General features: G+C 43.9%; 1 protein-coding gene across 1 annotated transcript in view; it reads right to left on the bottom strand.

The window, feature by feature from the left end:
- The window catches only part of atp8b2 (ATPase phospholipid transporting 8B2), a gene marked incomplete in the record, with an annotated part of 86,377 nt that overhangs the window by 35,942 nt on the left and 34,441 nt on the right, over positions 1-15,994 (bottom strand). The window contains 13 exon segments of the mRNA XM_055924996.1: positions 2,320-2,508; positions 4,013-4,172; positions 4,408-4,442; positions 7,192-7,279; positions 7,856-7,976; positions 8,407-8,603; positions 9,048-9,136; positions 10,975-11,133; positions 11,815-11,894; positions 12,099-12,169; positions 12,604-12,676; positions 14,387-14,448; positions 15,859-15,945. Of these exon segments, the coding sequence (XP_055780971.1) occupies positions 2,320-2,508; positions 4,013-4,172; positions 4,408-4,442; positions 7,192-7,279; positions 7,856-7,976; positions 8,407-8,603; positions 9,048-9,136; positions 10,975-11,133; positions 11,815-11,894; positions 12,099-12,169; positions 12,604-12,676; positions 14,387-14,448; positions 15,859-15,945 (1,411 nt within the window).

A 15,994-nucleotide genomic window follows, 5' to 3' on the forward strand; every position in this document is an offset into this window, starting at 1 on the left:
ATACTTTAATATGATCTGGGTTACGCACTGCAGACAGAGACATACTTTAATATGATCCGGGTTACGCACTGCAGACAGAGACATACTTTAATATGATCTGGGTTACGCACTGCAGACAGAGACATACTTTAATATGACCTGGGTTACACACTGCAGACAGAGACATACTTTAATATGACCTGGGTAACGCACTGCAGACAGAGACATACTTTAATATGATCTGGGTTACGCACTGCAGACAGAGACTTACTTTAATATGATCTGGGTAACGCACTGCAGACAGAGACATACTTTAATATGATCAGGGTTACGCACTGCAGACAGAGACATACTTTAATATGATCTGGGTTAATCACTGCAGAGAGAGTCATACTTTAATATGATCTGGGTTACGCACTGCAGACAGAGACATACTTTAATATGATCTGGGTTACGCACTGCAGACAGAGACATACTTTAATATGATCTGGGTAACGCACTGCAGACAGAGACATACTTTAATATGATCTGGGTTAATCACTGCAGACAGAGACATACTTTAATATGATCCGGGTTACGCACTGCAGACAGAGACATACTTTAATATGATCTGGGTTACGCACTGCAGACGGAGACATACTTTAATATGATCCGGGTTACGCACTGCAGACAGAGAAACTTTAATATGATCTGGGTTAATCACTGCAGACAGATACATACTTTAATATGATCTGGGTTACGCACTGCAGACAGAGACATACTTTAATATGATCTGGGTTACGCACTGCAGACAGAGTCATACTTTAATATGACCTGGGTTACGCACTGCAGATAGAGACATACTTTAATATGATCCGGGTTACGCACTGCAGACAGAGACATACTTTAATATGATCTGGGTTACGCACTGCAGACAGAGACATACTTTAATATGATCCGGGTTACGCACTGCAGACAGAGGCATACTTTAATATGACCTGGGTTACGCACTGCAGAGAGAGACATACTTTAATATGACCTGGGTTAATCACTGCAGACAGAGACATACTTTAATATGATCCGGGTTACGCACTGCAGACAGAGACATACTTTAATATGATCTGGGTTACGCACTGCAGACAGAGACATACTTTAATATGACCTGGGTTACGCACTGCAGAGAGAGACATACTTTAATATGACCTGGGTTAATCACTGCAGACAGAGACATACTTTAATATGATCCGGGTTACGCACTGCAGACAGAGACATACTTTAATATGATCCGGGTTACGCACTGCAGACGGAGACATACTTTAATATGATCTGGGTTACGCACCGCAGACAGAGACATACTTTAATATGATCTGGGTTACGCACTGCAGACACACTAACTAAATGTTACTCTAAAAGAAATGTGAGATAATGTCTAGATGCTTTTTATAGTGGAGATCAAGTTTATAAATTGCCTGGCTGGGCTGAAGAGACAGTGGATTGCGCAGTCAGATGAAACAGAGTAAATAGGTATTTTAATGTCATAGATTTATATTGTTGTACAGTATGTTTTATATTAAAATATTTTCCCGTTATTTTTTTATTTTGCTCTTGCGTAAGTTGCTGAAGTGCACTACGTCAAGGTGTGTTTGGTGAGCGTGTGTGTGTCTACTGTATATCAAGGTGTGTTTGGTGAGCGTGTGTGTGTCTACTGTATGTCAAGGTGTGTTTGATGAGCGTGTGTGTGTCTACTGTATGTCAAGGTGTGTTTGGTGAGCGTGTGTGTGTCTACTGTATGTCAAGGTGTGTTTGGTGAGCGTGTGTGTGTCTACTGTATGTCAAGGTGTGTTTGGTGAGCGTGTGTGTGTCTACTGTATGTCAAGGTGTGTTTGGTGAGCGTGTGTGTGTCTACTGTACGTCAAGGCGTGTTTGATGAGCGTGTGTGTGTTGCCTGTATGTCAAGGTGTGTTTGGTGAGCGTGTGTGTGTCTACTGTACGTCAAGGTGTGTTTGGTGAGCGTGTGTGTGTCTACTGTACGTCAAGGTGTGTTTGGTGAGCGTGTATGTGTCTACTGTATGTCAAGGTGTGTTTGGTGAGCGTGTGTGTGTCTACTGTACGTCAAGGTGTGTTTGGTGAGCGTGTATGTGTCTACTGTATGTCAAGGTGTGTTTGGTGAGCGTGTGTGTGTCTACTGTATATCAAGGTGTGTTTGGTGAGCGCGTGTGTGTTTACTGTACGTTAAGGTGTGTTTGGTGAGCGTGTGTGTGTCTACTGTACGTCAAGGTGTGTTTGGTGAGCGTGTGTGTGTCTACTGTATGTCAAGGTGTGTGCGTGCTTGTGTGAGTGCGTATGCATGCATGCGTATACCTATAACGGACATCCTCTTGCGGATGTTGTTGAAGTCGAGGATGGCCAGCAGTGTGTATGTGACGGGTCGGCCCAGCTCTGTCACAGTGACAGTACCAGGGGTTCTAGACCGGAACACAAAACCAAAGTTCCTGGCTGCTGTCACCAACGCACCCTCATCTGGAGACTGGGCCTTATACATCAACTCTCCTAATGGGGGCAGAGTGGGGGAGTGAGAGAGAGAGCAATGGGGGAGAGAGAGAGCAATGAGGGAGGGAGAGAGGGAGAGAGAGAGAGAGAGAGAGAGAGAGAGAAAGAGAGGTGAGAGAGGGAGACAGAGAATACAGTATCTATTAAACACATTCTATACATGTAGGTGAACACAAAATACAACATGCTTTTAATATGTACTATGCAAAAACCACTCCACCATTTCATGGTTCACCTAATTTCAGTTTGTGACAAAACAAGCAATGCATAGTGTAGAGAATCATTGTACCATCTAAACCGCTTTGAAATATATTTTAAACAACCAAAAATATACACTGAACAAAAATATAAACACAACATGTAAAGTGTTGGTCCCATGTTTGATGAGCTGAAATAAAAGATCCCAGAAATGTTCCATACTCATAAAAAGCTTATTTCTCTCAAATGTTGTGCATCAATTTGTTTACATTCCTCTTAGTGAGAATTTCTCCTTCGCCAAGAAAATCCATCCACCTGACAGGTGTCACATATCAATAAGCTGATTAAACAGGGTGATCATTAGAGAGGTGCACCATGTGCTCGGGACAATAATTGGCCACTCTAAAATGTGCAGTTTCGTCCCACAACACATCTCAGGTTTTGAGGGAGCGTGCAATTGGCATGCTGACTGCAGGAATGTCCACCAGAGCGGTTGCCAGAGAATTGTATGTTAATTTCTCTACCATAAGCAGCCTCCAACATCGTTTTATAATTTGGAAGTACGTCCAACCGGCCACACAACTGCAGACCACGTGTAACCACGCCAGCCCAGGACCTCCACATCCGGCTTCTTCACCTGCGAGATCGTCTGAGACCAGACAGCTGATTTTCTGTCTGTAATAAAGCTCTTTTGTGGGGAAAAACTCATTCTGATTTGCTGGGCCTTGCTCCCCTGTGGGTGGGCCAGTCTCCCAAGTGGGTGGGCCTATGTCCTGTCAGGCCCACCCAAGGCTGCACCCCTGCCCAGTTATGTGAAATCCATAAATTAGGGCTTAATGAATTTATTTCAATTGACTGATTTTCTTATATGAACTATAACTCAGTAAAATAGTTGTAATTGTTGCGTTTATATTTTTGTTCAGTATAGTATTTTCAGTTGTTTAAAGCTGGTGTACAAAACAAAACAAAACTTAAGAACGGGAAGCATAAATATAGCACACATAGACTTTCTTCTTTCAATGAGCAGATTCATATCTCACATTTCTATGTGAACTTGGTTGCCCAAAAAGTTACATGTTGCAGCTTTAAAAACATGGACTATAATTACAAGTTAATTAATAAAGCAAATTATTTCTCCTCATCTCCCATCTCTCCCTCCCTCCCTCTCTTTCCCTATACCCATCTCTCACCCTCCTTCTCCTTCCATCCCTCCCTCTATCGCTCTCTCACCCTCCCTCTCCTTCTATTCCTCCCTCCATCCCTCTCTCTCACCCTCCTTCCATCCCTCCCTCCTGCTATCTCTCACCCTCCTTCTTCTCCTCACTCATGACGGTGTGACAGAGGGAAAGCAGCCGGAAGAACTCGTGGCTGTGAAGGTCTCCCAGCTTCACCGACTTCAGCAGACCGTTGTCATAGTAACAGAAGTCAGGGTCCGCCAGGGGGTTGAAGGAGGAGAAGTCTAACCTCTAGAAAGAGAGAAGAGGAGAGAGAGAAGAGGAGAGAGAGAAGAGGAGAGAGAGAAGGGGGGAAGAGAGGAAGGAGGACAGTTGTAGTATTCACCGTTAGAAACTATGCTTTGTATTCACCTATGGTTAAAGAGCAAAGTGCACAGTGCCAGAGTGATGTCATTGCCACAGAGAGCAAGCTGAACAGTATGCTGTGTTGTTAGTCATACTGTTAGTCTTACGTTAGCCTGCTCACCTTTAACTGTGCTCCCAACGGGTCGATCACCTCACCTGACAATAGAACACACTCACACTTAGACTCAGAGTTACCCAGCACCACAAGGACGTCTACAACATTGACTGGGGGAACAGGACAGTGCTGTTTTGATATGATTTGTGTGTGTGTGTGTTTTTCTATTTGTATTCATTAAGAATCCCCATTAGTTCCTGCCAAGGCAGCAACTACTCTTCCTGGAGTTTATTATGGATCCCCATTAGTTCCTGTCAAGGCAGCAGCTACTCTTCCTGGAGTATATTATGGATCCCCATTAGTGCCTGCTAAAGGCAGCAGCTACTCTTCCTGGGTTTTATTATGGATCCCCATTAGTTCCTGCCAAGACAGCAGCTACTCTTCCTGGGGTGTATTATGGATCCCCATTATTGCCTGCTAAAGGCAGCAGCTACTCTTCCTGGAGTTTATTATGGATCCCCATTAGTTCCTGTCAAGGCAGCAGCTACTCTTCCTGGAGTATATTATGGATCCCCATTAGTGCCTGCTAAAGGCAGCAGCTACTCTTCCTGGGGTTTATTATGGATCCCCATTAGTTCCTGCCAAGACAGCAGCTACTTTTCCTGGGGTGTATTATGGATCCCCATTATTGCCTGCTAAAGGCAGCAGCTACTCTTCCTGGGGTTTATTATGGATCCCCATTAGTGCCTGCTAAAGGCAGCAGCTACTCTTCCTGGGGTGTATTATGGATCCCCATTAGTGCCTGCTAAAGGCAGCAGCTACTCTTCCTGGGGTTTATTATGGATCCCCATTAGTGCCTGCTAAAGGCAGCAGCTACTCTTCCTGGGGTTTATTATGGATCCCCATTAGTTCCTGCCAAGGCAGCAGCTACTCTTCCTGGAGTTTATTATGGATCCCCATTAGTGCCTGCTAAAGGCAGCAGCTACTCTTCCTGGGGTTTATTATGGATCCCCATTAGTGCCTGCTAAAGGCAGCAGCTACTCTTCCTGGGGTTTATTATGGATCCCCATTAGACAGCAGCTACTCTTCCTGGGGTGTATTATGGATCCCCATTATTGCCTGCTAAAGGCAGCAGCTACTCTTCCTGGGGTTTATTATGGATCCCCATTATTGCCAGCCAAGGCAGCAGCTACTCTTCCTGGGGTTTATTATGGATCCCCATTAATGCCTGCTAAAGGCAGCAGCTACTCTTCCTGGGGTTTATTATGGATCCCTATTAGTTCCTGTCAAGACAGCAGCTACTCTTCCTGGGGTTTATTATGGATCTCCATTAGTGCCTGCTAAAGGCAGCAGCTACTCTTCCTGGGGTTTATTATGGATCCCCATTAGTGCCTGCTAAAGGCAGCAGCTACTCTTCCTGGGGTTTATTATGGATCCCCATTAGCCAGCAGCTACTCTTCCTGGGGTTTATTATGGATCCCCATTAGTGCCTGCCAAGGCAGCAGCTACTCTTCCTGGGGTTTATTATGGATCCCCATTAGTGCCTGCTAAAGGCAGCAGCTACTCTTCCTGGGGTTTATTATGGATCCCCATTAGTGCCTGCCAAGGCAGCAGCTACTCTTCCTGGGGTTTATTATGGATCCCCATTAGTGCCTGCCAAGGCAGCAGCTACTCTTCCTGGGGTCCAGCAAATATTAAGGCAGTAATATACATTATAATACAATTTTTAAACATTAAAATACATTTAACAACAGATTTCACACCACATTAAGCGTGTGCCCTCAGGCCACTACTCTACTACTACACACAATCTAGGTGTACGTGTGTGTATAGAGTGTGTGTGTGTATACTGTGTACGTGTGTATATAGTGTCTAAGTTGTGTGTATAGTATGTATGATGTGTGTATAGTGTGTATGTGTTTGTACCTGTGTGTGTGTGACCCTTCACAGTCATTGCTGTTCCATAAGGTGTATTTGTATCAGTTAAAAAAAAAAATCTGATAAGACTAGTATATATGTAGTATACTCACCTTAAATCTGATAGACTGTGGTATATTGTGTATTACACCCACCATAAATCTGATAGACTGTAGTATATATGTGGTATACTCACCTTAAATCTGATAGACTGTAGTATATATGTAGTATACCCACCTTAAATCTGATAGACTGTAGTATATATGTAGTATACCCACCTTAAATCTGATAGACTGTAGTATATATGTAGTATACCCACCTTAAATCTGATAGACTGTAGTATTTAATGTAGTATACCCACCTTAAATCTGATATACTGTAGTATATATGTAGTATACCCACCTTAAATCTGATAGACTGTAGTATATATGTAGTATACCCACCTTAAATCTGATAGACTGTAGTATATATGTAATATACCCACCTTAAATCTGATAGACTGTAGTATATATGTAGTATACCCACCTTAAATCTGATAGACTGTAGTATTTAATGTAGTATACCCACCTTAAATCTGATAGATGGTAGTATATAGTGTAGTTTATAGTGTAGTATATAGTAGTATATAGTGTAGTATATAGTGTCATATATAGTGTAGTATAGCGTGTAGTATATAGTAGTATATAGTGTAGTATAGAGTGTAGTATAGAGTGTAGTATAGAGTGTAGTATATAGTAGTATATAGTGTCATATATAGTGTAGTATAGAGTGTAGTATATAGTAGTATATAGTGTAGTATAGAGTGTAGTATATAGTAGTATATAGTGTCATATATAGTGTAGTATAGAGTATAGTATATAGTAGTATATAGTGTAGTATATAGTGTAGTATATAGTGTAGTATACAGTGTAGTATATAGTGTAGTATACCCACCATAGGCATGTCCATTGATAGAGCACTTGCTGAAGCTCATGATGTTCTGAGTGAGAGTTCCTGTCTTGTCACTGAAGATGTACTCCACCTGTTTCAATGGGAGGGGGGGGGGGTTATCAAGATACCACAGACATACTGAACCTACATCCAGACACACCACAGGCCTTTAGGCTAACATTCTCCAACACAGAGATACTGAACCTACATCCAGACACACCACAGGCCTTTAGGCTAACATTCTCCAACACAGACATACTGAACCTCCATCCAGACACACCACAGGCCTTTAGGCTAACATTCTCCAACACAGACATACTGAACCTCCATCCAGACACACCACAGGCCTTTAGGCTAACATTCTCCAACACAGACATACTGAACCTACATCCAGACACACCACAGGCCTTTAGGCTAACATTCTCCAACACAGACATACTGAACCTACATCCAGACACACCACAGGCCTTTAGGCTAACATTCTCCAACACAGACATACTGAACCTACATCCAGACACACCACAGGCCTTTAGGCTAACATTCTCCAACACAGACATACTGAACCTCCATCCAGACACACCACAGGCCTTTAGGCTAACATTCTCCAACACAGACATACAAGGATCTAGTGCAGATGAACAACAGTAGGGTGGAGGATGTTCCTCACCTGTCCCAGTTCCTCGTTGAGAGTGGTGGTCCTGGCTTCAGCTGCTGTGTTACACTGTGGACAGAACATCTTCCTGTCCCAGTTTATAAAGTAACTATGACCCAGCCTAATCACCTCCACACTGGAGAGAGACAAAGGGAGGGGAAAGGGAGGGAGGGAGGGGCAATAAAAAATGTAAATTATGATAATTCAACAGGAAGCCCTCTAACTTGTTTGGGATTGCAGGTAGATTGCAGCCCACACAACACATACAAAAACACACAACAGACTAACACACAAACACACTAACACATAAAGAAACCAAAAAACAACAGCCCTTAGTAAGTCAGTTATCAGTACGGGTGGGTCAGTACCAGACACTAACATCAGTCGTGGATTGAAATACTAACTTGTTCCAGAATCCACAGAAAGTAAAGTACTGATGAAGCATCTTGACTGTCACTGTCACTCATCTCCCTTGACTAAAAGGGTCATAGAGGTTTTATTACCTGACATAGAGATGTTATTACCTGACATAGAGGGCTTATAACCTGACATAAAGTATTCCTGACCTGACGTAGAGTGAGATGGGCACCACGGTGTTGAGAATGATGACGTAGGACCAGAAGGAGAGGAAAGCAGAGAATAGGAAGTTGTCTACAGGCAGGTCCCAGGCCAGGTAACTCTGGAACAGAGAACCCACCTCTCTCTCCCACACAGCGTTCCCCACAGCCAGGATCACACCCATACACACCATGAAGCCAAAGATCTGGGATGGGGAGAGAGAGGAGGGAGAGGGGGGAGAGAGAGGGGGGAGAGAGAGGGGGGAGAGAGGCGTGAGAAGGGGAGAAAGGGGGGAAGAGATGGGAGAAAGAGGGGAGAGAGAGAGGGGGAGAGAAGGGGAGAAAGGGGGGAAGAGAGGGGAGAGAGAGAGGGGAGAGGGAGGGGTGAGAGGGAGGGAGAAAGAGGGGAGAGAGAGAGGGGGCGAGAAGGGGAGAAAGGGGGGAAGAGAGGGGAGAGAGAGGGAGGGAGGGAGAGAGGGTAAAGATTAGACTTATGTCAAAATGTATGTACCTTATTTTTATTTCAAAATGTCAAACTTAACTAGAAAAGTACAGTTTCGGGAGAAACCAGAAGGCTAGTCTTGTTTTATATTAGAAGTAGATGTTAAACACGTATGGCCAAACAGAAGGGGAGGTGTGGGGTCTCCTACCCAGAGCACCAGTGTGTTCATGAGGCGGTCAATGCTTGTGCGTTTGAACTTGGTGCGACCACTATTCTGCATCAGCTTGGTGTCTGGGCCTGGTTAGAGAGATATAGAAAGAGGAATTGGTTAGACAAACACACACACACACACACACACACACACACACACACACACACACACACACACACACACTCACTCACTCACTCACTCACTCACTCACTCACTCACTCACTCACTCACTCACTCTCTCATTCACTCACTCTCTCATTCATTCACTCACTCACTCACTCACTCACTCACTCACTCACTCACTCACTCACTCACTCACAAACACACGCTCACACGCTCATACACACACACACACTCAAGTGCGCCCAGTAACTGGCAAAGTGGAAGCAATTGTTGCTTTTCCTGCTCCCATGACTCGCCGCCAGTTGCGCAGATTCCTGGGGATGGTAGGGTACTATCGTACGTTCTGTAAGAATTTCTCAACGGTAGTAGCTCCTCTTTCATCTCTGCTTAGTCCCAAGGTACCATTTAAGTGGTCCAAGGACTGTAACTATGCTTTTGAGTCCGCTAAAGCGCTACTTTGTAGTGCCCCAGTGCTTGCCGCCCCCAACTTTGACAAACCTTTTAAGTTGGAGGTAGACGCTAGTATAGTGGGGGTGGGTGCGGTTCTCTTACAGGAAGATGAAGATGGAGTGGATCGGCCCGTCAGTTTCTTCTCCCGTAAGTTCAACTCGTATCAGTCAAGGTACTCCACAATTGAACAAGAGACGCTGGCTTTATTGCTTGCCTTACCGTTCTTTGAGGTATATGTGGGATCCAGTGCCTTGCCTGTGATGGTCTTCACGGACCATAATCCTTTGGTGTTCTTGAAGCAAATGTACAATCAGAACCGCCGCCTTATGCGGTGGGCTCTGATTGTACAAGGATATAATGTACAGATAGCCTATGTGAAGGGCTCAGTGAATGTGGTTGCCGATGCTCTATCACGGGTTTACTTACTGGGGATGCAATATGGTTTTTGTTATTGCAAACTGTATGTTTACATTTTTTTGTGGTGGGCGTGTTACGTTCCCCAGTTTCTGTGTTGTAGTTTGTATTTGAGTGTGTGTGTTTCAGAAGATGGCTTCCTGAATTCCCCCCAAGCAGCTGATTGGTCAGCCCCATTGATTATTGGAGCTGACCCCGCCCCCTCGTCAAGTTACAGCTGTATCCGATTAGACTCCTCTGAAGCTATATGAAAGCCAGTGTTCTGTTCAGAAGAGAGATCATTGCAGAAAATATCATTGCTGGGAGATGATTGCTGAGAGAGGAGGCTGATGGCTGTGGGTTATTTACTGTGTTAGTTGTTGCTGGGAGCAGCTTTGGTATGTTCTGTGTTAGTTTGTTGCGCAGTCAGATAGAGCTTATTTGATGTCCTGTGTTTCTCAGTTTGTTTGTGAAATTGTTTAATATTCTGTTTCATTTGTTCCCAGGGGGGAAAGGGAAGGCACCTAGGGAGTGTTTAGGCAAGAGGCCCGCGGGCATACATATACCCGTAGTATATCCCGTCTAGGCACACTAGGTAAGACCTGGGCAGACCACCCCCTGTATCCTGTATTTTGGTTAGCGCACCAGGTGGTGCTAAGTTAGGTAAGTAGTGGGTAGGCAGGTTAGATAGGAGAGGGGGCTTTGATATTTACTTTCTTTGCTTTGGTTCAGTCCAGCCCCTTTTCCCCATATTACCGTGTGAAGGCATACATTTCTAGTAAACGGTAAATTCTCTGCCTTTTGTCATCCTTACTCGCACCTACAGTCCCATACCTCTTTCACTTCACGGAGAGTTGAGTTGTAGCAGGGTGTTGCGTTCCCTCTTCATAGAGGCGTGTGTAACACACACACACACACACACACACACTCAGACACACACACAGAGAGAAAGACCAACCTGCAAAGATGACCAGTCCGTAGCAGGTCTCTGTGTTGCGGAGGACACAGCCTCGTAGTAACATGTTGTGGTTGCTCAGGGGGTATTTACAGTCTCTCCAGCACAGAAGACCACAGAACCTGTCCAGCTTGTTGTTGGGAGGCTCACAGACCACCTCACCTGCACCGGCAACACACACCTTTATCACACACTTACAGCTAATACAGGTCTTCAGACACACTATCACCTCACCTAGTCAGCTAAGATACAGTACAGTGTTCTCCCCATCATCATCTTACCATCCCAGCTCAGTAACAGACAGCTTTTAGAAACCACCTCACCTAGTCAGCTAAGATACAGTACAGTGTTCTCTGCATCATCATCTTACCATCCCAGCTCAGTAACAGACAGCTTTTAGAAACCACCTCAGCAGCACTGCACACTGTTTACTACATCAGCCTCTGCTTCACAAAAAGAATGACTAGATATTCAACATCACCACAGAGGGCAGAGTTCAGCTGTGTTTCAGACACATTCCATTTTAGGACTATTGAATTAAACTGACTTACTATGGGTGCTGCGCTAGCAGACACACACACTCACACACACGCACACACACAGACCAACTTGCTTGCAGTAATGCTTTCTGCTGAGCAGGTGAGGAGAGATGCGCGGGTGAACCATGCTGATGAGGAAAACCAGTGTGTCTGTGGGGAATGTAGAGACTGGGGGTGTTAAGCGCTGACAATGGAGGACGCGTGTGTGTGTGATGCTGGGCAGTATGTGTGCTAAGTACTTGGTTGCAGAGTGGACCTGCTGATCTCTGATGTGTGAAAGACAAAATAGAAAGAGACTTCCTACCATCAAAAGGGGCCAGGTTGTTGGGGTCTCCCAGCTCTGCAGTCACAGACAGAGACTGACGCACCTTCATATTGGTCTCCCTACACAAACACAACACACACACACACACACACACACACACACACACACACACACACACACACACACACACACACACACACACACACACACACACACACACACACACACACACACACACACACACTGTATATGAACTCACGAACCATGAGGATCACTGTGTTGTGCTTTATTGGACTGTTCTGTGTGTTATGGTGTACTCTTACCCGTCTAGCTCTGCGGTTTCGATGTAACAGAGGCTATGAGGTTCACTACTGGACAGTAAGAGAAGGTCAGCCTGAAGAGAAACATCAGCTAGCATTAGCATCCGCTAACACACTGTAGCATTTCTGATAATACCACTTTGTCCCTTTAGCATGGCCATCTAATAAGGCTAACACACTACTAGTACAGTACATTGAAAGTTAACCTTAGTGTAGAGATTGTTTGGCTGAAATATGAGAGCGCTGTGTGTTACATCGCCTTTATGGAAGCCTTTAAAACCACCATGAATGAATCTCAATACCGGTAAGTGCTTGTATATATATCAAACCATTGCACTGCACCATAAAAACTGTGTTATGACAGAGTACATTACAACAGTTGTAAATGAATCATGACCTGTGTGTGTGTGTGTGTGTGTGTGTGTGTGTGTGTGTGTGTGTGTGTGTGTGTGTGTGTGTGTGTGTGTGTGTGATACATTATGCCGATGATTGAATGACACACACTTACTGCCACAAACTGGTTATTCTCCAGTTTAATGATATCACCCACTCTTACATTCATCCACTTCTCCTTCTGAAGACTGAGAGAGAGAAACGAGGGAGGGAGGGAGGGAGAGAGAGAGGGAGGGAGGGAGGGAGGGAGGGAGAGAGAGAGGGAGGGAGGGAGGGAGGGAGGGGGGGGAGAAAGAGAGGGAGAGAGAGAGAGAGGGAGGGAGACAAAGAGAGAGGGATAAATTATAAATATAAACAGCTTACAATGTGTGAAGAGAACAGCATGAGTATTGGTCAGCAGCAGAAGTGACTGATGACTGTCTGTATTGCTGAGTGTAGACTGGACTAGAAGACTGTCTGTATTGCTGAGTGTAGACTGGACTAGATTAATGTCTGTATTTCTGAGTGTAGACTGGACTAGAGGACTGTCTGTATTGCTGATTGTAGACTGGATTAGATGTATGTCTGTATTAATGAGTGTAGACTGGACTAGAAGACTGTCTGTATTGCTGAGTGTAGACTGGACTAGATTAATGTCTGTATTGCTGAGTGTAGACTGGACTAGATTAATGTCTGTATTTCTGAGTGTAGACTGGACTAGAGGACTGTCTGTATTGCTGATTGTAGACTGGATTAGATGTATGTCTGTATTTCTGAGTGTAGACTGGACTAGAGGACTGTCTGTATTGCTGAGTGTAGACTGGACTAGATTAATGTATTTATTGCTGAGTGTACACTGGACTAGATGACTGTCTGTATTGCTGAGTGTAGACTGGACTAGAGGACTGTCTGTATATCTGAGTGTAGACTGGACTAGATGACTGTCTGTATTAATGAGTGTAGACTGGACTCGATGCCTGCCTGTACTAATGAGTGTAAACTGGACTAGATGACTGTCTGTATTGCTGAGTGTAGACTGGACTAGAGGACTGTCTGTATTGCTGAGTGTAGACTGTACTAGATGAATGTCTGTATTGCTGAGTGTAGACTGGACTAGAGGACTGTCTGTATATCTGAGTGTAGACTGGACTAGATGACTGTCTGTATTAATGAGTGTAGACTGGACTCGATGCCTGCCTGTACTAATGAGTGTAAACTGGACTAGATGACTGTCTGTATTGCTGAGTGTAGACTGGACTAGAGGACTGTCTGTATTGCTGAGTGTAGACTGTACTAGATGAATGGCTGTATTGCTGAGTGTAGACTGGACTAGAGGACTGTCTGTATTGCTGAGTGTAGACTGTACTAGATGAATGGCTGTATTGCTGAGTGTAGACTGGACTAGAGGACTGTCTGTATTGCTGAGTGAACACTGGACTAGAGGACTGGCTGTATTGCTGAGTGTAGACTGGACTAGAGGACTGTCTGTATTGCTGAGTGTAGACTGTACTAGATTAATGTCTGTATTGCTGAGTGTAGACTGGACTAGAGGACTGTCTGTATTGCTGAGTGTAGACTGGACTAGAGGACTGTCTGTATTGCTGAGTGTAGACTGGACTAGAGGACTGTCTGTATTGCTGAGTGTAGACTGGACTAGAGGACTGTCTGTATTGCTGAGTGTAGACTGGACTAGAGGACTGTCTGTATTGCTGAGTGTAGACTGGACTAGAGGACTGTCTGTATTGCTGAGTGTAGACTGGACTAGAGGACTGTCTGTATTGCTGAGTGTAGACAGACTAGAGGACTGTCTGTATTGCTGAGTGTAGACTGGACTAGAGGACTGTCTGTATTGCTGAGTGTAGACTGGACTAGAGGACTGTCTGTATTGCTGAGTGTAGACTGTACTAGAGGAGACTTACGAGCCGTGGATGACGACCTGAGACTGGCGGTTGTTCACCTGGTTGTCACTCTTGTGACGGAACTGAAGGAGACAAGAATTGACATGGTTTTTTCTCCAAATATTATGTGTTTTGAATAGTGTAAGTCAGGACTGGTACAATTGTCAACCAACAATTACGAACAAAAACTTCTAAATAATAGTCATGATCTGTACATCTTAAGACATTTATTTTAGGAGACGGGGCATCCAACTTTATATTCAACTAGATACAGTTCACCCACTCATTTTACATGAAGTGGGTAAAGTTGGTAATCATTTTACATGAAGTGGGTAAAGTTGGTAATCATTTTACATGAAGTGGGTAAAGTTGGTAATCATTTTACATGAAGTGGGTAAAGTTGGTAATCATTTTACATGAAGTGGGTAAAGTTGGTAATCATTTTACATGAAGTGGGTAAAGTTGGTAATCATTTTACATGAAGTGGGTAAAGTTGGTAATCATTTTACATGAAGTGGGTAAAGTTGGTAATCATTTTACATGAAGTGGGTAAAGTTGGTAATCATTTTACATGAAGTGGGTAAAGTTGGTAATCATTTTACATGAAGTGGGTAAAGTTAGTAATCATTTTACATGAAGTGGGTAAAGTTAGTAATCATTTTACATGAAGTGGGTAAAGTTGGTAATCATTTTACATGAAGTGGGTAAAGTTGGTAATCATTTTACATGAAGTGGGTAAAGTTGGTAATCATTTTACATGAAGTGGGTAAAGTTGGTAATCATTTTACATGAAGTGGGTAAAGTTGGTAATCATTTTACATGAAGTGGGTAAAGTTGGTAATCATTTTACATGAAGTGGGTAAAGTTGGTAATCATTTTACATGAAGTGGGTAAAGTTGGTAATCATTTTACATGAAGTGGGTAAAGTTGGTAATCATTTTACATGAAGTGGGTAAAGTTGGTAATCATTTTACATGAAGTGGGTAAAGTTGGTAATCATTTTACATGAAGTGGATAAAGTTGGTAATCATTTTACATGAAGTGGGTAAAGTTGGTAATCATTTTACATAAAGTGGGTAAAGTTGGTAATCATTTTACGAGCAGAAAGGCACAGTCGGGAGGAGAAGCTTCATTTTCCAAAGTTCGGTCAGAACCATTTGTTTTTGAGGCAGGGGTTTCACCAAAGCTGTGTTGTAATCATTAGGTATGTCATAGCACATTTTACAGATGCATTACAAGCTCTAAAGATTATTCAACCAAAATTACAATTATAATAATAACCCTTTACATTTGCATGACAATGAGTCATCACCCCAAATTCCATAATCGTCACAGCCCTAGTGTGTGTGTGTGTGTGTGTGTGTGTGTGTGTGTGTGTGTGTGTGTGTGTGTGTGTGTGTGTGTGTGTGTGTGTGTGTGTGTGTGTGTGTGTGTGTGTGTGTGTGTGTGTGTGTGTGTGTGTGTGTGTGTGTGTGTGTGTGACAGACACTCACGTAGTCGTCAGTGGCATCCTTTACTGCAGTGATGCTGAGCACCAGGCTAAAGGCACTATGGTGGTGAACCCAGGAGAGAGACGAGATCTGAGAATCAACTGGAGAGAAAGAGAGGGAGTGAGAGATCGAGGGAGAA

This window comes from Salvelinus fontinalis, chromosome 6 (genome assembly GCF_029448725.1).
Source record: "Salvelinus fontinalis isolate EN_2023a chromosome 6, ASM2944872v1, whole genome shotgun sequence".
NCBI lineage: Eukaryota > Metazoa > Chordata > Actinopteri > Salmoniformes > Salmonidae > Salvelinus > Salvelinus fontinalis.